The sequence below is a fragment of the Micropterus dolomieu genome, linkage group LG21, assembly GCF_021292245.1.
Source record: "Micropterus dolomieu isolate WLL.071019.BEF.003 ecotype Adirondacks linkage group LG21, ASM2129224v1, whole genome shotgun sequence".
Classification (NCBI taxonomy): Eukaryota; Metazoa; Chordata; class Actinopteri; order Centrarchiformes; family Centrarchidae; genus Micropterus; species Micropterus dolomieu.
Window position 1 is genome coordinate 5,509,275 of NC_060170.1, and position 21,475 is coordinate 5,530,749.

The following is a 21,475-nucleotide window of genomic DNA, read 5'->3' on the forward strand; positions in this document are numbered from 1 at the left end:
TATTATAGCTGTCAAAATATTAAAGGGCTTGTTTTTTCAACAAAACTGGCATATAGGTTGTATGTTGCTGAAATAAGTAGGCCAATAATTATTGCATCATTGTCAGTTGTTCCTTTGTACCTCCCAAAATGCTGCATAACTAGCTGGTAAATAGTTATCCATTTCTGGACTACATCTTACTACTACTACTATCGATTTAGGACTTAGAGCTGCTCCAACTGGCTATTTGTAAATAATAATATTAATGCAATTGCTTTCTTGTGTTATTCTGACCATTCTTAATACCATAGTTGTCCCCTGTCTTTCAAATCTTTAAATCTATTATGTATGAGGATTTTATAGCCTTTATGATATAAAACACACACATATACGTAAATATAGGATTTCTGTCTTGTAATCGGTTTCTACAGTCTGAAACTCAGTTTTATCTAAATGGGTTAAAGAGTCTTTCTCCATCCAATACAGTAGGGGGCAGCAGCGGAGCAGACACCAGCAGCCTCCTTGAAGCAGCAGCCTCGTACTACAAGGTGCGGCAGAGAAAAACATAGACGGGACGCTTTCGCTAGCTACCGGGGCTAGTGTGCTTGACGTTTGTTTTTTTTTTTTTAAGTCCCTGCTTCTTAGCAAAAGCAAACATTGGATGTAGATTTATTTATTTTTTTAAACTGCGATGTCTAAGTAGAACATTAGATTGTCAAAAGTGTCAACGAGCAGCTAAACAGAAGCGCCTAAATCAACGAAGCTAACGTTGGGTAGCTAATGCCAGGATAGCTAGCGGGCTAGCTTTCACTAGTGTGTTAACGCCAAGAATCGATTTTACTAACGCCAACGTTGCAATGGCTGATGTTGACAAGCTCAACATTGACAGTATCATCCAGCGTCTTTTAGAAGGTAAGAAAATGCTGAAATAATATCTATAAAACACTCGCATTATTTAGATGAGCGGAATGCTGTCATGACCAACACTAACGTTAGATAGGCGGCTAGCTGTAGCGCATCCGTATGTTTGTCAACATCTTGTTAAATAACTCGTTGACTTGCCGTTCTTTAAGGCCAGTCACCAGTTTCCACTTATTTTTTTGTCTGGGTTGAGAAAGATGGTGCAGCTGAAGGGCACTAAACGACATGACCTTACTTACTTACTAACGTTACAACGCGCGCTATACAATGTTTGGCGTTTGTCCCTCACAGCCTCAGCACAGAGAGACTGTCGCAGGCCTTGCTACCTTAGCTAGACCCGTGTTCAACTTCTTTCTGATTTTTTTGTTTGTTTGTTGTTGCAGTCAGAGGGGCAAAGCCTGGCAAGAATGTGCAGCTGCAGGAGAATGAGATTCGTGGATTATGCCTCAAGTCCAGGGAGATCTTTCTCAGTCAACCCATTCTTCTGGAGCTGGAGGCCCCTCTCAAGATTTGTGGTAAGTAAGGTTATTGTGTATATGTGTATGTTAGTCTTATAAGAAGCATTTAGGCTTTTATATTCAAATTTCACCAAGGAGGTGAAGGCAAATTATGAGTGAAAAACAATTAGATGTACTTCAGTTTGGTGCATTCATTTACCCTGGTCCTGCAGGTGACATCCACGGGCAATACTATGACCTGCTGAGGCTGTTTGAGTATGGGGGTTTCCCTCCAGAAAGCAACTACCTGTTCCTGGGTGACTATGTGGACAGGGGGAAGCAGTCTCTGGAAACCATCTGTCTTCTGCTGGCATACAAAATCAAATACCCAGAGAACTTCTTCCTGCTGAGGGGAAACCACGAGTGTGCTTCAATCAACAGAATATATGGTTTCTATGACGAGTGTAAGTGGTGTGCCTCCATGGCTATAAAAATATTTCCACATTTAATATCTTTTTGTTTCATGTATTGTAGCAGTGATGGTTTAAGTTCATTTCTGATTTTTGTCTCTTGTGTTCCATGCTGGGTGGCTTTAGTGCACTTTGCAGCACAGAAATGTTCTGACTTGGCTTTTTTAGGCCCCATCCGCACTACTGCGTTTTTGTCTTAAAACAGAGGCTGTGTCATTGTTCTCTGTTTTTGTCTTAAAACAGAGAACAATGACACAGACGCTCAAGTTTGGCTCTTATAAGTCATGCAAAGCAGAAACACAATGCTGCTGACATAGTTTTTGATTTGTTATATTTATTAAAATATTTTGTACCGTGCAAATAACACTTATAGCTTGCACTTGTACTGTGCATGTCGCCTTTTACTTTGCGACGACTCCCAGTCTGAAACGACCAGCTTAAACGCTGGTGTGGACGGAAATCGTATTTTTAAACAGAAATGCAGTAGTGTAGATGGGGCCTTAGTCCTCACACAGGGTCTATATGGTTGAGCTTTTTTGGTGGAACTCTGCACATGCAGCAGAAGAAGTGTTCTTACTGCTGTGAAATAATGCTTAATTTAAATAATCTTTTGAACTTTTTAGGTAAAAGAAGGTACAACATCAAACTCTGGAAGACCTTCACGGATTGCTTTAACTGCCTCCCTATTGCAGCTATTGTCGATGAGAAGATCTTTTGCTGCCATGGAGGTGGGTTTTTGTTTTTGAAATTGAAATGAAAACAATATTCTAGCAATGTGATGGGTGTGTTTTTTTTATTTTTTTTAATACACATTTCCCTTAATTACAATCATAACTGTGGCCGTTTTAATTTTATCCAGAACGTCAAATCTACCTTTGTCATCAGCCACTCTCATCTGTCCATGCGTAATGCTGTCTGCATAGTTTGTCAACTGACGTAGGGCCTCACCCTTGTGCAATAGGTACTGACCTCAATACTGGTGTTTATTTGTACTTTTTCTGCCGTTCTGTTTAGGACTGTCACCTGACCTTCAATCCATGGAGCAGATCAGACGCATCATGCGCCCTACTGATGTGCCCGACCAGGGTCTGCTGTGCGATTTGCTCTGGTCTGATCCAGACAAGGATGTTTTGGGCTGGGGGGAGAACGACAGGGGTGTATCGTTTACCTTTGGCTCAGAGGTGGTGGCCAAGTTCCTACACAAGCATGACCTGGATCTAATCTGTCGTGCCCATCAGGTATTCAGAATCACAACAGTGTCGTTCTAAACAGAAAAGTGACTTTGACGTGGCTGTGTATTGGCAGGTCACCAGACTTGCTGATACACTTGGTACAAGGACTGCAGAACGTCATGTACTGTGTACACTGGACATTGGTTCCCAACCTTTTTGGTTTGTGACTCCTCAAAATAAGGCAATGTCTATGTGAACCCTGATCCCTGGTTCCTAATGTCTAGCGGTTGTGACCAGTTCAACTGAAAATGTTTTTCCCCCGTTGTTTTATTTGAGTAACCTAAAGAGGTCACATTATCCAGTGATTCACAAGAAAAAAAGGATGCACCTGAGGACAGTCTGAATAAAAAGCATATTTTGGGTGGCATGGAGCTCTTGTTGGGGTCCTGATCCATCAGTTTGGGAACCACTGCGACTGTATGTGACATCTCTTCATGTTACACATTATATTATATTGTTTAAGTGAGCCTTTTTACTATTCTCTCACTTGCAGGTTGTTGAGGATGGCTATGAATTCTTCGCAAAGAGGCAGCTTGTCACTTTGTTCTCAGCGCCTAACTATTGTGGGGAGTTTGACAATGCTGGTGCCATGATGAGTGTGGATGAGACCCTCATGTGCTCTTTTCAGGTAAGGCGCCTTTGCTTGTGCATGAATTACTTCAGGATAATATGAATTGCACTTTAATTTGATATACAACTGTAAAATACTGCTGAATTGAACAACAGACAAGTCGGTTGTGGTGCCTTGTGTTTGTTGTGTTGTGCTGAATGTTTAAAAAAAAACCAACTACATTCTGTGTAGAAGTAAAGCCAATTGTTCACATAGATCTGATACCATGATGAAGAATTAGCAGACAAAGTGCCAGTAGATCTGCAGGTACACAAGTAAAGTTAAAAACAACTAGTAACTTTTCACCCATGAGTTTCAACAACTGCTAATTGGGCAGTAGCAGCTGCTTTCAAGATCAGTTAGAATTTTTTCTTATTCATTATTTTAATTTATCGACAATGTAAAAATAATTGAAAACAGCACACACATTTAAAATGTTTTCTTGTTCCGGGACAAGGTGTGTTTGGCTGCAAAAGGAAGGCAATTCCCATATCTCTTTATTCCCTTTGTAGATTTTGAAACCAGCTGAGAAGAAGAAGCCCAACGGCAGCCGTCCTGTGACTCCCCCCCGCAACATGGTCACCAAGCAAGCAAAGAAATGAGTGGGGTTGGGGTTGGGGTTGGGGGAGGGGGGGTGGTACAAATGGCCGGAGTCGCACTCCTCTGTTCTGCTTTCGTCTTCTGCACTTGAAGGATTGCAATCCTTCATGCTGCCAATACTGAAAAGATATTCACTCCTTCCCGATGAAAGCAAATTATTTTGTTGTTTTGTCCACAGCGGTAAATTGATATGTCACCATGAAAACCTCAGGTGTTTTGCACTCCATTTTGCAGCTAGTCTTTACCACATATGACTGTTCAATCAGGAAAAATGTAACAACACGGCTATTTATGCACAGGAATGCCTTGTTTGAAGCTGTGCACAATTTTTCCAGTTTCTTTCATGTCTTATTCGTTTGTTATCTTTTTCTCAACAGGGAAAGGTCACAAACACCTGTTCACTTCTATAAAACTTTATTTACAATTTATTTACGTTCTGTGTCATAGGAGATTGACTTTACACTGCATCATCACATTTTTAAACAAGTCTTGTGCTAAATTAAATTAATAAAGAAGCACTCTTGTAATGTCTAAATCTTTCTAATAAACATTGAGTGTATTTTAGGGGGAAATTGGTATCGTTCTGTCATTTGTTCCTAAAGGAAACTGAAATACAAATTGATAAATTGCAAATGCTTCTTGCCAAAGAAGACTTTGAGCAAAGGGGTTCCCACCAGTCAACACCCACAAGGGGGAGACAGGATGTAAAATGTAGGCCAGGGAAAAGGAGGAAACAGATGTGAAATATTGTATAGGAAACGGGCTGGAAGTCATTATGAAATATAATGTAGTTGTATTATGTACTATAACGGTTATATATAATCCTTATATTCGCAAATTTCCAAGAACATGCTGTTTTCCCTGATTTATTTCCTCCACAATAGTTATATATCTGACGTGTCAAGTTTATTCTTACTCTTCACATAGCCATTCTAAGTTCATTTGTCCAAAGAAGCATGTATCTACCCGTACAACATTTCTACCTGTAGTTATAGCGCACACACCGTGTGTACGCACAGGTTTATTGCTTATTATAAAAGATAAAAGGTGCGATGTCCTTATTAGGAAACGTAGATTGCGTAACGAGGTCTGACGTCAGAGCAGTCACAAGACCTTGGTAGCGGAGCGTGCGAGGCCACAGGGCAGCTCGTTCACATTTCGTCTTATGTAGAGTCTCAGGTGGGACTGGCACCATGACCACGGAGAAACAAAGCGTACAGGTCTGTGGGAGCTGAAGAGGCGGCTGTTTTCTGTGAATTTATTTATTCAGTTTTCTCGGCGCAGGAATAAAGGTCCCCGCAGGCTGTGCCTATTGTGCTACTATATCAGCGGAAGGCATTGTGTGTCGGCGGCAGTGTCCGGCTCAGCTCAGCCGCACATCTCCTGCCTCGTTAGCAAGCTAGCAAGTCAACACTGTGTGCTTACGTCCGCGCTAAGCTAGCAGTGCTGCTAGCTTGGCCGGTTTGTTTGGTGGGAGCTGGTGTGTAGGTGATGTTGTCCGTGCTGTCTTACGGTAGACTGGTTGCCAGAGCTGTCATCGGCGGACTTTCTCAGACAGACAGCCGCGACTACAGCCTGGTGACAGCGAGCTGCGGCTTCGGCAAGGATTTCCGCAAAGGTATCCTGAAGAAAGGGATGTGCTATGGGGACGATGCGTGCTTCATCGCCCGACACAGGTCCGCTGATGTTTTGGGTGAGTGTCTGCTTTGTTTGCCGTTTTGGAAACATTAACCAAGCAGTGCGACATCACATTGTATAACATTGGTTATGACGTGAATGAAAGGTCAAAGGTCACCCCCTTTATCCGAAGACTCAAATACTAATACGAAAGTTGGATTGCACGTGCGACCACATTTTGTTGCAGTATTCAACTGTTCACAAGGCTAATGGAAGTGTCAGAGTGTTGAGGGCTTTTACATGGGACACCCTGCTGCATAATGAGTCGGCTTGAACCTGAACCTCCCATGGGTTCATATTGTGTAAATAACTCATTCCTCACGCCATATGTGATAAGTAAACAAACAATGCGGGAATTATGATCTGATTAAGTGACTCTTCAGCACAGAAGCACTGAATCCTAGAGAAACAAACTGTTATTTAACACCTCTGCAGAAGTGTACAGCTCTATTGAATGTATGTGTGCTGATGCATGTTGAGTTCATCAATACACACAGGGAGACATAGAATCAAAACATCCTTTCACCAAGTCAAGTTATTTTTGGAAGGGTTGATTAGTTGCAAAGTTGAGTGTCTGCTATGAGCGGGCCTGTTTCTCTGTTCTGGCACAGGCTGAGGAGGCGCAGAGGACCATCCTTGTATGGTCAGTCCTGGGAGTAACAAGACTAAAGTTTCCTTTCTAGGAAAATCTTGGACCAAACACTCCTATGGGAATAAGTGCTCTTAACCCACAAAAGAGAACATATTTCTATAGGAAAATTGATAAAGGCTTGCAATGAGGAGATTGTTTTTTATGCATCGGGAATTACATATTTCACCATTTGGAAGCCAAGAGCCAAAATGTATTATCAGTGTCCTAAACCAAATTAGACATAAAGTAACATCTGGTTCTGTTATTTGAAATAACTTGTAACTTCTGTATATTTCCTTAACATAATCAGGAATAACTGAAACCATGACAGGTCATAGATGAAGTCTTTACAGACGGAGGCTGTTTTATGTCACATTTCCTTGATTTCCTGAACACAACCTTTTTTTTCTGTACTGGATGTTCTTTTTGCATCTTTGTGAAAGTGTCCATTGTATTTCTTCATTGTGCAGCTGCATAGCATCGTTCTTGTTTCTCCCAAGATCCTCACTTGTTCCACACGTCTGAGGAATGTCATAAAAAGTTTTTTTTGTTTTTTTTCTGAGCTTATTTTTAAAAATGTTCCCTCATGGGGTTTAAAAAGTAGCATTATGCAAAAAACAGAATAGAGATGGGGGTTGTTGAACTATAATTAAGGGGGAAATTATTAATTCCAGTCATTAAATGAACACCTGTCTGTTTTGTAGGTGTAGCAGATGGAGTGGGTGGCTGGCGGGACTATGGAGTGGACCCATCACAGTTTTCAGGTACATTAATGAAGACATGCGAGAGGCTGGTGAAGGAAGGACGCTTTGTCCCCAGCAACCCCGTGGGAGTCCTCACGACCAGCTACTACGAACTGCTGCAGAACAAAGTGCCACTGCTGGGTGAGTAAAGCCACTGGAAACACTGGATCTCAGTCTTCAGAGACACTCACACCCACCACCAATTGTTCTAAAGACACAATAAAGTAGACAGGAGCCTGTCAGTGCATTGTACAGTACGTTTGTGTTTATATGAATTCAGATTCCTGTCCATAACCAGTGCCTGAGAAAAGCAACATTACGCTCAGGTCATGCTCGCCATCTGTGGTACCTTAACGAAGGATATCTGGTTCAATGAGTACAAGAAGTCTAGAGGTCTCCTTATCTTCCGAACCATTTGTATTTAATATGATTATAGTAGGGATTCATACTCCCAGTTTTTCAACTCTCTCTCTACAAGCTCACTAAACTGATTAAGATCCATGCACTCTGTTGGACAGTTCAGTTCAACCTATGCTGTGTGGAGGCATGCTGTGCTTGCCAATGAAACAGTGCATTTTCCATGTGGTTTGGATCTGAGTACACTATTTAGGGCTAGGATGTTTGTTCCATCTGTTGTGTGTCGTGTGGCTGGATGGAGCTTTTTGCATCATGAGTCAGAGAACAGCCAGATCCTATTAAGAAGTCCTGGGAATGCCCCGTGCAGTTCACTACCAGAACCCCTTACCTCCTTCGCGCAGCTTGCCGACAACAAAGCGTGCACGAACACGTAACATTAGCGAACAAATGTTTCAGGAACGTATCTTTGTCTCTGCGAGTGTCAGTATTTTTCCACCCCTTTTTATCACATGTGCAGCAGGGGAAACAACACTGGATTGTGCTGTTCCCTCTTCACGGCAGAGGGAATGTTTTGAGACCGGCAGTGTGTGGAATTGTACTGCTGGAGAGAAGAAAGGGAGTGAGTCACAGAGCGTGAGGGGTTTTGAAGGTTGAGCATATTTTGGTGTGCCAGATGAATCACCAGCAGGGTGGGGCTGCACAATGTCCGCCTGCCCTACCAGCTCATGTTTCCTCTTCACAGTCTCCCTGATGGTGGGACGCCAAAAATTCTTAAAACCACTACGCTGATTGTGGTACGTTAAGTTTGTGTAGTCATGCTGACCTCATTACTCAGTCTCCCAAACACACTTAAGAATGGTATCGTTCCACAAGCGTAGTCCCTTCCTAAGCTGTGCAGCCTTAGAAAGTCAGGGGGAAATTATCCAGCTTTGTTTTCATGCAGGCATTTGAATTAAAATAGAAAATATAAATGGCAAATTTCAAGATATTTCTTCATGACAGGCCTTCTTTCACCGGGGATATATTGACATGTCGGAGGAACAGCACAGGTGTAAATAATGAAATTAATTATGGCTGAATTCCATTTAGCTGCTTCAGTTTCAGGTCCTGGTTTTGTGCACGGCTTACTGGGACACTTGAGTACAATGCAGCCATTGTTAGTGTAATTAATAATACCTATGCTTTTTCTACAAGTGTAGAAGGACTGTTATAGAAATCTTTTTACACTCAATTTTTCATGTATTTTTTTTAAAATTAGGCATACACCTTTTGTTATCTGAACAGCAAACGTTGTTTACCCACTATGGCCCGTTCCTGAAATTTCATGTGTATTGACAGTTCCTGTTCTAATTTTAAAACAACACAATGTGCCTAAAGAATAAACATTTTTAAAATATCATTTCTTTCAGTACTTCTTAGTTTTGTCACAAATGTTCTGTGGTATAGTTCGTGATGCAGACCATATTTGTATTTTAGTTTTAGAATATTTTAACATGCCTGCTTAACATTTGCATTGAAAATAAATTTGTTTGTGTGTGTCTGCAGGTAGCAGCACGGCCTGCCTTGTGGTTTTGGACAGGCAGAGTCACCGGCTGCACACAGCTAACCTGGGAGACTCTGGCTTCCTGGTGGTCCGGGGAGGGGAGGTGGTCCACCGCTCAGACGAGCAGCAGCACTACTTCAACACGCCCTTCCAGCTGTCTATCGCTCCCCCGGGGGCCGAAGGGGCCGTCCTTAGTGACAGGTGAGACACGCAACAGGCAGCACCTCTTCCATCTGTTTGGGTACTTAATGGTTAATGGAGCAGCTGATGCGGAGGAGATTATACATGTGTTCTATACAGCATATGATATAAAGCAGTACACATCCTGATATAAGTGCCAACACAACAAAGGTGTGTGTCTGTAACATACTGAACTGCAGGACATTTTGTGCTTGTGTCACTCGCATGAAGCAGTGATTTGTGAATGTTGTGGCTGTCCTGTGTTGAGCTGTAGTGTCAGGGGCCACGTGCTGCTGTGTCTCGTTGCTGTAGTGTGCCAAGCAGCAGCACAATAGACGTCAGTAGAGTGTAGGGCAGGCGTTGGATGTTTGCCAAGCTTTCCCTCTTACCCAGGTCAAAGTCTGTGTGGGCTGATGGGCAAACCGAATAGTCCATAGCCGATCCTGCACCAGCAGGATCAGCCACCTTTGCAGATTATTCTCTTATTAAAAACGTTTCTGAACAACTGAGTGAACCATGGATGAACCTCAGCTGCATGTCACCAGTGGTACAAAATGTGTGTTTTATTTTTATTTCTCATAACGACTTCTGAACCCAACCCATCATCACTTTCGGTAGCTCTGGATTTAATGTGACACTTTCTTTTTAATTTGTGCATTTGAGTCATTTAGTTGAAGGATTTACTCAATGATTTACACTGAGTGCAACAGCAGATTAAGCTCCCAGTCCTAGATCACTTAAGTAGCAACCAATAGGAAAAAAAGGTGCAAGAGTCCAAACCTAAGTGCACTAACATTCCTTTGACTGCACATTACAAGAAAGTCTCCTTGAAAAATAAAAAATTTGGGGGCTTGCTGATGTGGTGAGGGAGAGAATGACAGCAGGTACTCCTGGAAGAGAAGTGTTTTCAACATGCAGGTGAATGTGTATTTTAATGCTGGGCTGGGCTACCTCTCTAGTATTCGTTTACCACAAGTGAAATTATTGTGCTTTGTTTTCACTGCTCGTCTGTGTTGGTAGTTGTCCTCCAGCATGGTAATGAGACAGGAGGGAACATCACGTTCTCATGTATGGCTTTATAGCTAGAAGCCCATACATTTAGCCTGAGGATTAACGTCATAATGATGATTAAAGATAAGACGTTTCAGAGTTGTATGACTATCTGCAGCGTTTGTCCTTGGTAGCATTTGCGAAATGGCTTTGGCTCATGAATGTGTTAAACAATGGATGATGAAGCCAAACCTGCCAGCCTGTTCATTTCAGTGAGTGCTGCTCGCCCAGTGCATACACCGGAGAGGTTTCTCATACTTCCGCATCTAACTTTGGGTACCCACGACGCATGGAAAATAGAGTCGTTCTATGGCTCTACCTGGCTGCCAGGAAAAGCTTTACAGTCGTTCTTTCATTTGAACTGCAATTTCAGCGACCTCAAATTCACGGGACAGGACATGCTGTTCCTGGGAGCTTTGGCTCAGCCTGTCATGATGCAGTCCAGACAGATTGTAATGAATAACATTCACGACTGGCTAGGGGATGTGCAGGAGGGTGAGGGCATCTTCCAAGAACTGAACTTGACACTCGCAGACTAACTTGGTTCCTGCCTTTATGTATTGGTAGCATCTTTTATTGGACCTGAGTGTCCTTTCCAAAGCCCTCATGTGATGATGATGGTATGATTCCTTGAATGTATTCTCCTCCTGCACATGTGATTAAGTTTCTGTAGCCAAGGTCAAATATCAGGAGCAATTGGGAGTCTAGCTTTTATGGCTTTGTCAGTAAATTTTCCCACTGGGTATTATTACCAGAGTAATGTGCTATAATCAGAGGTTAAGATGGGAGTCCTGTATGAAGGTGTAAGAAGGTAGAGAGAAAAAGCTTAAACAGGATGAATTAATATGGTCACACCCTTGCTGATCACTGTGAGACAAAACATATTAAAAATCTTAAATCAACAAAATGACTGCTTGCGGTGCTCTTTGCCTGATGTTACTGTGTCTGCGCCTGCAGCCCTGAGGCGGCAGACAGCTCTTCCTTCGACGTCCAGCTGGGCGACATCATCCTCACCGCCACCGATGGGCTTTTTGACAACATGCCTGACTACATGATCCTGCAAGAGCTGAAGAAACTCAAGGCAAGTTATGCCGATGGTTTGCCAGTAGAAGTGGAATCAGAAATATGTCTGGAATCTAAAATGTCATTGCTTCTTTGTTTTTGCTCCTCAGAACACAAACTATGAGAGCATCCAGCAGACGGCCCGGAGTATTGCAGAGCATGCCCACGTACTGGCGTATGACCCCAACTACATGTCGCCTTTTGCACAGTTTGCCTGTGACAATGGACTGAATGTAAGAGGTAAGTGTCTCAGCTCTACTTGGACCAGATGGAACTGAACCTTATGTCCTGATGCTCTCAAATAGGTGGACTACAGCACATAATATGAATATGCATTTTTGCTTAGCACCATCCTAACAGGACACTGTTCTTTTCTGTCCAGGAGGAAAGCCAGATGACATTACAGTGCTGCTGTCCATAGTGGCAGAATACACTGACTAGAGTCTGTGTGGAACTGTGGACAGGGGGCATCTGCCTCTGCAGGTATCAGACTGCTTTGATTCCTGCTGGCCAGGATGAAGGACTGATGCGTCCCCCCGCATGCTCTGGCTCTACTCTGCCTCAGCCCCCAACTGACCATCAACCCCTTCTCCCCCCCAAAAAACTCCTACATGCCCACTTCTCTGTGATCATGTACATCACAAAGGGGCTGAATAAAGAGGACTAGAGGCCTGAACCGTCCTCTTGGCCAGGCTGCAGTGTTGGCTTCTTTGCAGTGTTCCAGTGCTCACTGGATAATCCCATTGTCCGGGATAAGCATCGGGCACGTTAGAGACGAGGATAAGTCTCTGATCGGTGGTTTGGGCAGGGAGGACGCTGAGATTCAGAGTGTGAGGCAGATGTAGCCAGATGGTAGGTAAGGGCTGCTGGAAGGGAAAAACTACTGAGTCCATCAGTAGTATCAAGAAGGGAACTGCACAGGAAGTGGCAGCATTAGGGCTCAATAAACAGGCTGCCCTGTGCAAATGGATGTTCGTAATGATACAGTGGTAGTTAGAAAACTTTGGCCTGGAAGCTTTTATGTTGGTGTAGGGAGCATATGTTTGACAGTAGGATATGACTGGTGTGCTCTGTTAAATGTTTGCAGAAAAGTTGTGTATGTGGTTAGTTAGTACTTGGCGGGGTGATCCAGTAAGATTTCATCAAGAAGAGTGGCAGCTGCCTTTCCCATACCAGTGCAGTTCAAATCCTGCACACATTTTGTTACCTAATGGCTGCTGGGATGAAGATTTTATAGTTCAAATGCTTCTCTGGATGTATATTATGTCAAACTGATGCCCTCCCTTTAATCTCACCACTGCTGCTGAAGTCTTGATTGTGATTACATGTGATGTCTATGGATGTGTGCGGGATGAATGCGCTTGTCAGTGTGTCTCTTGAAATGTGTAATTAGTGTCTATGAAATGGATGTGAAGGCTACAGACTTCTCCATATCCACTGGGCTTAATTGGTCTTGCAGCCTTAAACGCACAAAGCTGAAAAGCATATCGGAAAAAGCTCTACACAGTGGAAGTTGGTCAGATGACCAAATGTATTTTTGTAACTTCTTTGTTCAGTGGGATTTTTGAATTCTTTGGATGGATCACAGCAGCATCAGAGTAGCTTTAGAAACTGTTGTTCTCAGTCAGCATTCCCAACTCTTCTCTCTCGCCTTTCTGCTGTAGAGCTCCAATGGCACATTCATCAGGTCACTGCAGGTTTCATGTGAAAAACTGTCATCATATTTCCACTACAAAAATTTGCACTCCGTTTTCCCCCCAGTGAAAAAAAAATTCTTCATAAAATCAGTTTTTTGTGTAATGTTACGATGTGCCTTGTATCAGGTGTCGCTGATACTGGCAAACGTCCATAATTCCTTAAATCCCCATCTATGTGCCAGATACTGAGCACAAAGCCTGAAACTGCTAAGTAGCCATAAGAGTCAGCAACAGCTTTCCCATCATGCCCTGCTGTCTTAACACTAGGTCTTTTCACGTACAGTATGTCCAACCTTTTTTCTCCTGAAATCTGCATCTCTGCACTCAGTCAGGAGCTTAGGAATAGTGATAAAGCCATTGCACGCTTAGAAAATCCTCCCTGTGGATCTTCAGATCACTGTTTACAATCTTCACTACGTAATGGACTCTTTCCATACTTAATCTGACTGCAGTGTCAGGTGTCACTTTGAAACGAGGTTGATGGGCACGGAACAGCAGATATAGGCAGAGCAGTGAAAGGTCAAAATGTGAGTTTAAAGTGTTCTAGCACCGAGTACAATCTAAGCAGCCTTAACAATATTACAAAGCAATTCTCCCAGTCCGATGGTACTGCTACTGTTAGCTTTGTGGTTCCTGACTCATACCTGTCGTGACACCTCTTCCCTGATGTCTCTCATCGTCCTCTTCCACACACTTTGTTACAACCAACCAGAGCATGTCTATATTTTGGGTGTACAGTTCAATAAAGATCGAAGCTCTGTAAAAATACATTTGAAATCTGTACAATATTTAAATAAAGAGTATAGTATTTATTATCCTGTTGTTGTGTTTGTTGGCTGTGATGTGAGTATAAACCTGTACTTGAGTTTTAGATCAGAACACAAATCTGCTATGCTTGAGTATTGAGCAATCCATTGCAGAGGTGTTTTCTTTACCGGTGCATGCTGAATTACTCTAGCATGGTGTTTTCCCATCAAGACATTATCACAATACGTTCTGCATCCACTGTTACCTCATGGTCCTGAAAAGATAAGATAATGCTTATGAACACCTTGTACCTTGTGTGTACTCCCACATTCCTCAGACATAAGGCATCCTAAGAATTACACACAGGTGTGGCATCTTCAAGCTGACCAAATACATTTTTTTTCCCCCTTACATGCTATGACTGATGTATTTCACAACTGAAATAGTAAAAACAAGTTCTTGGATATATTCTTTGATAAATATTACAAATACATTCTTTTTCAATTCCCAACTGAACATTGTGGGTATACGTAAAATCTTGAGCACAGTTTTAACAAGCAAAACAATGTTTGAGCCATGAACAAAACCACTTAAAATGCAGAGTATATTAAAAAATAAATTCATTTAGATCCCGTCATTCCGACAGTTCAATGTTGTGGCCTCATTCTGGCAGAGAAACGAGTAGTGTGTAATAACTCTGTTCTCAGAGTGAAGGGCTTCTTGTGTAGTCTTCCTCCATATTCTCCTCTCCGTCACTGTAGCATGCCAGAACAGGCAGCCTGACAGCACTGCCATCATTGTCCTGCTCTGAGGACAAAGCCCTGAACAGGAGGGAGCAGATCTACAGGGGGAGAGAGGAAACGTACGTTGGTGCACAGTGTTAATAAAACATTTTAGAGCTTCAGAAATGAGCTGGCTTTTATTTTGATTTTCCTATCACTGTTTTTTTTTGCTGAAGGGAGGAAAAAAGGAAATGTGTATTAAATGAAATCTTCAATGCAATAAAAGAAATTCGAGTGCTGAATCAGGTCAACACAGAGGTACCAGGTGCCAGACAGAAAGGTCTGAAGACAAAAGGTCAGAGTATTGGGTTTGAGTGTGATTTCAACAGCAAGGTTAGATTCGTCACACTGACATAGAACACAGGCTCTCTCACGTCCAATGTCACCTTACTTGTCTTCAGTCGCACCTCATATGGTGAGGCATTATGGCACTCTGGGCCTACTTCCAGTGGAGGTCAAAGTAAAACACTTGATGCACTTTGGTACTTCTCAGTGTCACCTGCCCTGTCAACACTGTAAAGCCCGCAAGCCCGGGAACAAGCAGAGGTCAAGTGGAGTTGCCAGTGTAAAATTAAAAAACAAACAGGAAGCTCTTGTTACCGTGGAGGAAGCCGGAGTCGAGGTGGCACTGGGACAGGCCTCATCAGGTGCACCGAGTCCATTAGGGTCGTCAGTCTGAGGCAGAAGCTGCATCACAAATGGTGGGTTGATAATGGGGCTGCCCTGGCTGGATGCTATCAGCTCTGTCATATCAGGAATTTCCTGAGGCTCCCTGCCGTCTGCCTCACCTGAGCCGACAGGTAGAACAGCGGCACCTGCACACCTGGAAACACACCCAACACATTCGTCTTTGCGGCAAGCTGTTGTGTGAGCTAATGATCGGTTCCTGAGCTGGCAAAAATAGTCATGACGCTCGTGCGGTGCCATATTCTATAGCAGCAAACTAACAATTGTCCCTATGCAGACATCACAGTGAAATTTGACTCGTGAGCCTGGTGAGGAGAGGTGTAGTTAATACCGGCATGCCTGGTGCAGGGTGTGGAGAGACGGAGAGGAGGGGCGGCCTGAGAGGAAACACACAACGCTGTGACGCTGAAAATTAGGCCATCTTTTTGGACAACTCTCATAGGAAACATGTTTCTGGGGAACATTTAAATATATTGACCATGTGTCTTTGTTGCCTTCAATAATAAAAACTGTGTTCTGTTTATTTCAAGCACTTCACATAAAACAGTGCATTTACAATGATATAATAATGAAATAGTACTCTGATAACTTGTAGTTCGTGATGACATGTTCAATAAGTTAAATTCTGCCACTAAAACTGTCAAAGAGAATAACGAGGGTAATAAATCTTAAACAAATTAACAAACTGTGACTGTAACAGGGAATGAAGCTCAGCTGACACTGAAAGTGGCCTTAAGCACGGTATGAGCAGACAAGAAAACAACCCTGTGGTGGTAACCACAATACGTGTCATCAACCTCTGAGAAGCAACAGACCAGAAGTATAAAGAGAAACACTGCAGGAAGAAGTACAGACAGCAAACTGGTTGTAAGAAGTCTCCACACAAACTCAGGCTCTTTAGTTGTACTTCAAAGGGACCCTGAGGCAGTAGGCAAGAGAAGTGTCTTACGAGCATGCCACGAATAACAAAAATGTACTGCATATTTTGAGAAAACAAACTAAATGACTTGTTTCAAAACAGAAAATACAGGTTAAGGAATGCAGGCGGTAGTTGAGCTCCTCAGCAATTAGTGGGGGAAGGTGCACTGAAGAACTCCGAGCAGTGCACACAAGCAAACCAAGCTACAAATGACCCAAGATGTTCAACAGTACAGCTGGGACTGGTGCGACAGAATCCACCCACGGCCCAAAGCACAGTGCACGAGAAAGAGAGCAGGTTAGCAGAGCAGGACAGTGACAGTGGCCAAGCATGCTAGCTTAGCGGAGATGAAGGGTTTACAGGCTGTCACACTGACAGGCTCCTAACCTAACTCCACATGTCCTGGGCTTGACCTATTTATCTTTGTTACAGACACAAGGCTGGCTGCTGTAATACTATGCCCTCTTAGGAAGCTACAAACAGCCAATGAGGACAAACTGCCTCCACCGAGTGCCAGGAGAGAAGCTCAGGTAGAGCCCCGTGGGAAGCTTCGATTATACTCTGGAATACTTTACTGCATGCAGGATTAAAAGCAGTGTGACTGGAGCCAGCACAGTGTTTGTTACCTGGAGGTAGCAGGGGCCAGAGTCTCTGTAGGCTGAGAGGGGTCCCTGCTTTCAGAGTCGATGAGAGTAGCCAGCACCACAGTGGCCTCCAGGATCATGTCCTCCACAGAGAAGCACACAGGCCTGCAAACAACATCAATGACACACTGATAGATATCTGACAGCAGCAGAAATCCAATAACATGATCTCTTCTTTTTAAAGAAGCCAAAAGAAACACCATAACTGGTCAACTGGTAAATCAGCTGGTACTATAATCAGACTCACCAGCCACAGACAAAATAATTTACTGGGTTTTGGGCTTGTCTGGTGTTAACTGAACACTCAGCCTGTGGTACAGCACCACACAGACTAGCGTTGGTCTTTATAACTTGAGATGCAAATGCTACTCAGGCTAATCACGATGGCACAGAGACTTACTTTCCTGCAACGCCAAAGTGGACCGACACTGGAAGGCAATGGGACTCTGCAAAGGACAGTAAACCCTGGAAAAAACACAACAGCAGCAAGTCAGTGGCAAAAAACGAGATATCTGTGTCACGACAATAACATTTTAATAGCTGATCATTTTGAGAATAGTTTCATGGCATGTTTACAACAATCAGGCTAAAGAAAAACATCAACGCTCGAGCAAATTGAGGGCGACTAAAACGTAAAGCCTGGCCTCTAATCCATCCAAACCCGATTTTCTAAAACCGACAGGAACAAGAAGACTAGGCTGGCTAATGAGGAGCCTCACAGCGGGGTGTAAAAGAAACATTCCAAGAAGTTAGGGACAAGAGTCGTGGGTGTTAATGCAGCTCAAGTCTTAATAACTGGACAGTTCATCCAAATGTCCAACCAAGTTCTTTTGCTTTGTTTTCTAAGGCAAGAAAGAAGAAAGCAATTAAATAAGGGGTGTGTTCATTTAGAAGCTTTAACAGACCACTTTGCATTACAGAGCACGCTATTCTGGAAATTACATCATATTTCTCTAAGATCCAATGTTTTGCTGTTACTCAAGATATAAATAGTTTAAGATCGACTTAAGTTGAACCAGCCCTTAAATATAAACACATTCCTACTTGGCTCGGAAGTTACGCCTTTCAGAATGAACTGCACAATGTGAAGCCTATAATTTCTGCCACTCATAAATTCAATTCCTTTTTCTCTGTAGTGGTATAACATGCATCATTTAGGTCACACTACCTTTGCTATAAAAAGGAACCACAGCAGTGAGGGGAAAGTTCACATAAAAAAACGATAGAGAGGCCCAAGTACAGAGGCTTTAGGACACTTGAGTATGCAGATTACAGGAGCAGAAATATGAGCTCCTAAGACATTAAATGCTCCTGGTAAGCCAGTCACACACACATACTCTCTGCATACACACTCAAAGGTACACACGCCTCCAAAAATAACCCTGTTACCCTCAACTCCTTCAGACAGAAGGTTATGTCCGAGTCCACTCCAATCTGAAAGTAGTCAAACTCGTCTGGGTGTAAGGACATCTCAGTGCACATCATCTTCATGTGACCTGCGACACGAGTACATCCAAGTCACAGAGTGTCTTGTACAACATTTTTAGTGTTTGTTTTAATGTGGTTGAAGAATTAAATGTGCGGCATTTGAATGATCAGGTTAGGTTGTCAAATGTCAATCTCAATCTATCTGCCGCTCACAGCGCTGCCCTGGGCCTGTGGCCAAATCAGTGTAAAGTTAGCTCACCGTTTCCCCCCTCGTAGTAATTTCTCAGGCTGACTCTCAGAGGAGTCATGGACAGAGTGATCTCCTCCTGGGACACTGGGAAATGCATCACCATATCACCAAGAAGCCTGCAGAGGTAGAGAAAAACAAATGCAAAACCACACAGAATCAACTCAATCAAGCACTACGCAGAGAACCTTTTGTCAGCAATGTCCTACTGAAGGATCGTGGTTCTCCAAAGTCTCTATACTTTGGGTAATAATGTTTATGTCTTTTTGTTTAATCTGATTGATTAAACTGAATTGCACTGAACTGAAGCTGTGTGTGTGTCTTGGGGGATTCATCTGACTGCCGCCCAGTGTCAGCTGATAGTACAAACTATTGTGACCACCCATTCTCTCTCCATCAAATAGTCTGGACTGTTGAATCCAGCTAGAGGCTACCATATAGTTTATTCATTTCACAATAAATCCAATTGTCGTGAAAAGAAGAGAGGTTAAGAAAACTAAAAATTTGTTTGGCTAAAAAAGGGTCCTACTCAATTATAGAAATTTTGCATCTGACGTTTTATTTTCAGAGTACTGTATATAATAGAAAGCTGAGGATCTAATTTGATAACAGAATACTGAGTTGCTAACCTGGCAGGAGCTTTCAGCACATTGGGACAAAGGTGTGAGGCAAACACCGCCTGCAGAGCCTCACTTTCCTGGAACCGTAGGTTGTGGGTTTTAGTGATGCCTATCACAAAAGCAGACGGGATATTTGGAGCACACTGCCACCAAGTGCTGACAATATGCAATGCTGTGTGTTAAAGGTCATTTTGAGCATGTTAAAGAAAACAGTTCAGAGTTTTTATAAGTCCATTACATGAATGGATAATAATAATATTTTTTTTTTACAATCAAATAGGCTAGGTCTCTAAAAACCCTGAATCTTTTTTCTTTATCTTTCCTTTACCTGCAGCTAGTGTATACTACAAAATGCAATGTTTCCTACCATGCCTGCAGAAAAACTGGATCATCACCCGGTCACTGGAAGTGCTGATCGATATCTGACAACGCTCCACATTACGCTCAATGGAAGTCAAACACCGGAAAAGAGGTAGAACAGACTTGAAAACAAACAGACACGTTTGAGACAAGACAGCCATGACTGTTTTAACATTTCAACCACAAAGTCTTAAAGGGAGGACCTTATCATGTCATGTTTGTGCCTTAGTTCAGTTTAGGCTTCTACTGCTAAAAATTTGTATTTGTCCAGTGCAGTGAGCTGTGATGAGCTATGTACAGATGAATAATCATGATAATCAATAATAATGACTGATATACCTTCATGACCAGCTTGCATTTGACTGTTTCACTGCCCTGCCCTGAAACTGATCCCAAGCTGTAGTGCTGGAAGAACAGCGGTGAGAAGAGGAAGCAAGCATATGCAGAATGAGCAGAATTCACTGATCTCAGCGCCAGCTTTAAGACAAAGAGAGAGAGATTCAGTCAAGATGCTGCTCCTTTCTGCCATAGCCTGTAGGAGAAAAGGAGCTGACAGCGGCCACACATATGGAGAGCACCCATACAGGGGCCTCATGCGAAATAATAATTTTTAAAAGAAAAATAAAGACGAGGGGGAAGCTATAATGTTACTCCTCTGGCTCAGGTCAAGAATATGTGATAATTCAACTACATGCTGTTTGCCTTCCAGATTTAGTTGCTGCTGCTCACCCCTTTGGACATGGGATCCAACCACAGTTCATCTCCAATCCGTGACAGGGCATGAACAGCCTTACCAAATGCTGTAACACAACAATGTTCAAGGTTAGCCACATACAATTGTTTACATGTCTTACTAGAAGTTAACCACGCTAGCTTTTTATTTCATAACAAAATGGGCTAAGTTAGTTTGTTAATTATAAGCTAAGCTACATTAGCCTAGCATCAGCTTTCATTATACATATTTTATAAGCATCATATGAGCTGCTACCTATATGCAGGTTACATGTTTTAAATCTATATTTTCTCTACAGCAGATCTATCTTGGTAACCAAATTTACAATTGTTTAGTACTACCTTTTACACAGTTTCCTTCAAGTACACAGTTCATATTTGCTGATGGCAGACTTCAACTCAGGAGCTCTTCGCGGGCTTCGACAAAGGGCGCGCGCGGGCCGATACTAATACAAGGATGACTTATTTGTCACATTACAACATGTTGCAGAGGGAAATATTGTTTGTAACTCCCTTCTGCTAAATAGCAGACAAGATACTGTAGTATAAAAAGCAATTTAAAAGCGGTAAACGGAAATAAACTAAATTCAGTGGAGCAGTGCTGAGGATGAATTTGAGCTTAAAAGTCTGATAGCTGCGCTGCAGTCTGGTGGTGGCAGCAGAAACTCTTCTCTTCCTAGAAGGCAGCAGGGTGAACAGGCTGTGGCTGGGTGGGTACTGTCCTTTAGTATCATTTGGGCTCTGTGTAGGCACCTCACCTCAACCATATCACTGATATTCGGGAGTGATATAGTGTATGAAACATGAAGGACTCTCTAAAAAACTGATCCCAACATAAGGGCCAAGTTGGCTTGAAGGGGGACCTCCCCAGGAAAATGCAAGCTGTAACTGTACATACTTAATGGTCTTTATTTATTGGTTTATATAAAATACTTTTTATCTGTAGTATCTTGACAGATGTTAATTACACTGAAAACAAGATGATTAAATAGTTATTGAAATAGCTAATAAGGATGCAGAGCAATAATAAAAATACATTATAAATGTTAGAGGTGTCTGTAAGAAGTGGTAAAGTTGGATAATTTATAAAGACCAAATAAAGGTATATTATTAGAAAGAA

General features: G+C 42.5%; 3 protein-coding genes across 8 annotated transcripts; 2 read left to right on the top strand and 1 right to left on the bottom strand.

Annotated features, from left to right (window-relative positions):
* Window positions 1–528: 528 nt before the first annotated feature.
* Window positions 529–4,821, top strand: ppp1cc (protein phosphatase 1, catalytic subunit, gamma isozyme). Its single transcript, XM_046033956.1, has 7 exons — window positions 529–891; window positions 1,284–1,415; window positions 1,571–1,801; window positions 2,431–2,535; window positions 2,822–3,045; window positions 3,533–3,667; window positions 4,162–4,821. Exons 1-7 carry the CDS (start codon window positions 837–839, stop codon window positions 4,249–4,251), a joined length of 972 nt encoding a protein of 323 aa, XP_045889912.1. The 5' UTR covers window positions 529–836; the 3' UTR covers window positions 4,252–4,821.
* Window positions 4,822–5,370: 549 nt separating this feature from the next.
* pptc7a (protein phosphatase targeting COQ7 a) lies at window positions 5,371–14,004 on the top strand. The gene is made up of 6 exons (XM_046033957.1): window positions 5,371–5,942; window positions 7,262–7,441; window positions 9,203–9,401; window positions 11,388–11,511; window positions 11,603–11,732; window positions 11,875–14,004. The coding sequence occupies exons 1-6, from the start codon at window positions 5,741–5,743 to the stop codon at window positions 11,931–11,933; spliced, it is 894 nt and encodes a 297-aa protein (XP_045889913.1). The 5' UTR covers window positions 5,371–5,740; the 3' UTR covers window positions 11,934–14,004.
* A 375-nt stretch (window positions 14,005–14,379) lies between these two features.
* rad9b (RAD9 checkpoint clamp component B) lies at window positions 14,380–20,995 on the bottom strand. 6 transcript variants are annotated; one of them, XM_046033955.1, is made up of 11 exons: window positions 20,698–20,995; window positions 20,353–20,423; window positions 19,963–20,028; window positions 19,631–19,706; window positions 19,273–19,372; window positions 18,656–18,762; window positions 18,358–18,464; window positions 17,369–17,433; window positions 16,951–17,073; window positions 15,319–15,541; window positions 14,380–14,777 (listed from the first exon to the last, which is right to left on the bottom strand). In XM_046033955.1, exons 1-11 carry the CDS (start codon window positions 20,729–20,731, stop codon window positions 14,640–14,642), a joined length of 1,110 nt encoding a protein of 369 aa, XP_045889911.1. In that variant the 5' UTR covers window positions 20,732–20,995; the 3' UTR covers window positions 14,380–14,639. The 6 variants fall into 6 exon arrangements, with proteins under 6 accessions (XP_045889911.1, XP_045889910.1, XP_045889909.1 ...); XM_046033954.1 differs by having other exon boundaries at window positions 19,631–19,718; XM_046033953.1 differs by having other exon boundaries at window positions 19,631–19,745; window positions 20,698–20,993.
* Between the last annotated feature and the right edge of the window lie 480 nt (window positions 20,996–21,475).

Coding starts and splice junctions, on each gene's coding strand:
- ppp1cc (XM_046033956.1), top strand. CDS start 837: ATGGCTGATGTTGACAAGCTCAACATTGACAGTATCATCCAGCGTCTT. Junction 1,802..2,430: donor ATATGGTTTCTATGACGAGT/GTAAGTGGTGTG, acceptor TGAACTTTTTAG/GTAAAAGAAGGTACAACATC. Junction 2,536..2,821: donor GATCTTTTGCTGCCATGGAG/GTGGGTTTTTGT, acceptor CGTTCTGTTTAG/GACTGTCACCTGACCTTCAA.
- rad9b (XM_046033950.1), bottom strand. CDS start 20,731: ATGAACTGTGTACTTGAAGGAAACTGTGTAAAAG. Junction 19,373..19,630: donor CCAGTTTTTCTGCAGGCATG/GTAGGAAACATT, acceptor CTTTTGTGATAG/GCATCACTAAAACCCACAAC. Junction 17,434..18,357: donor TCTGTCTGAAGGAGTTGAGG/GTAACAGGGTTA, acceptor TGTTTTTTCCAG/GGTTTACTGTCCTTTGCAGA.
- pptc7a (XM_046033957.1), top strand. CDS start 5,741: ATGTTGTCCGTGCTGTCTTACGGTAGACTGGTTGCCAGAGCTGTCATC. Junction 7,442..9,202: donor GAACAAAGTGCCACTGCTGG/GTGAGTAAAGCC, acceptor GTGTGTCTGCAG/GTAGCAGCACGGCCTGCCTT. Junction 11,733..11,874: donor CAATGGACTGAATGTAAGAG/GTAAGTGTCTCA, acceptor TTTTCTGTCCAG/GAGGAAAGCCAGATGACATT.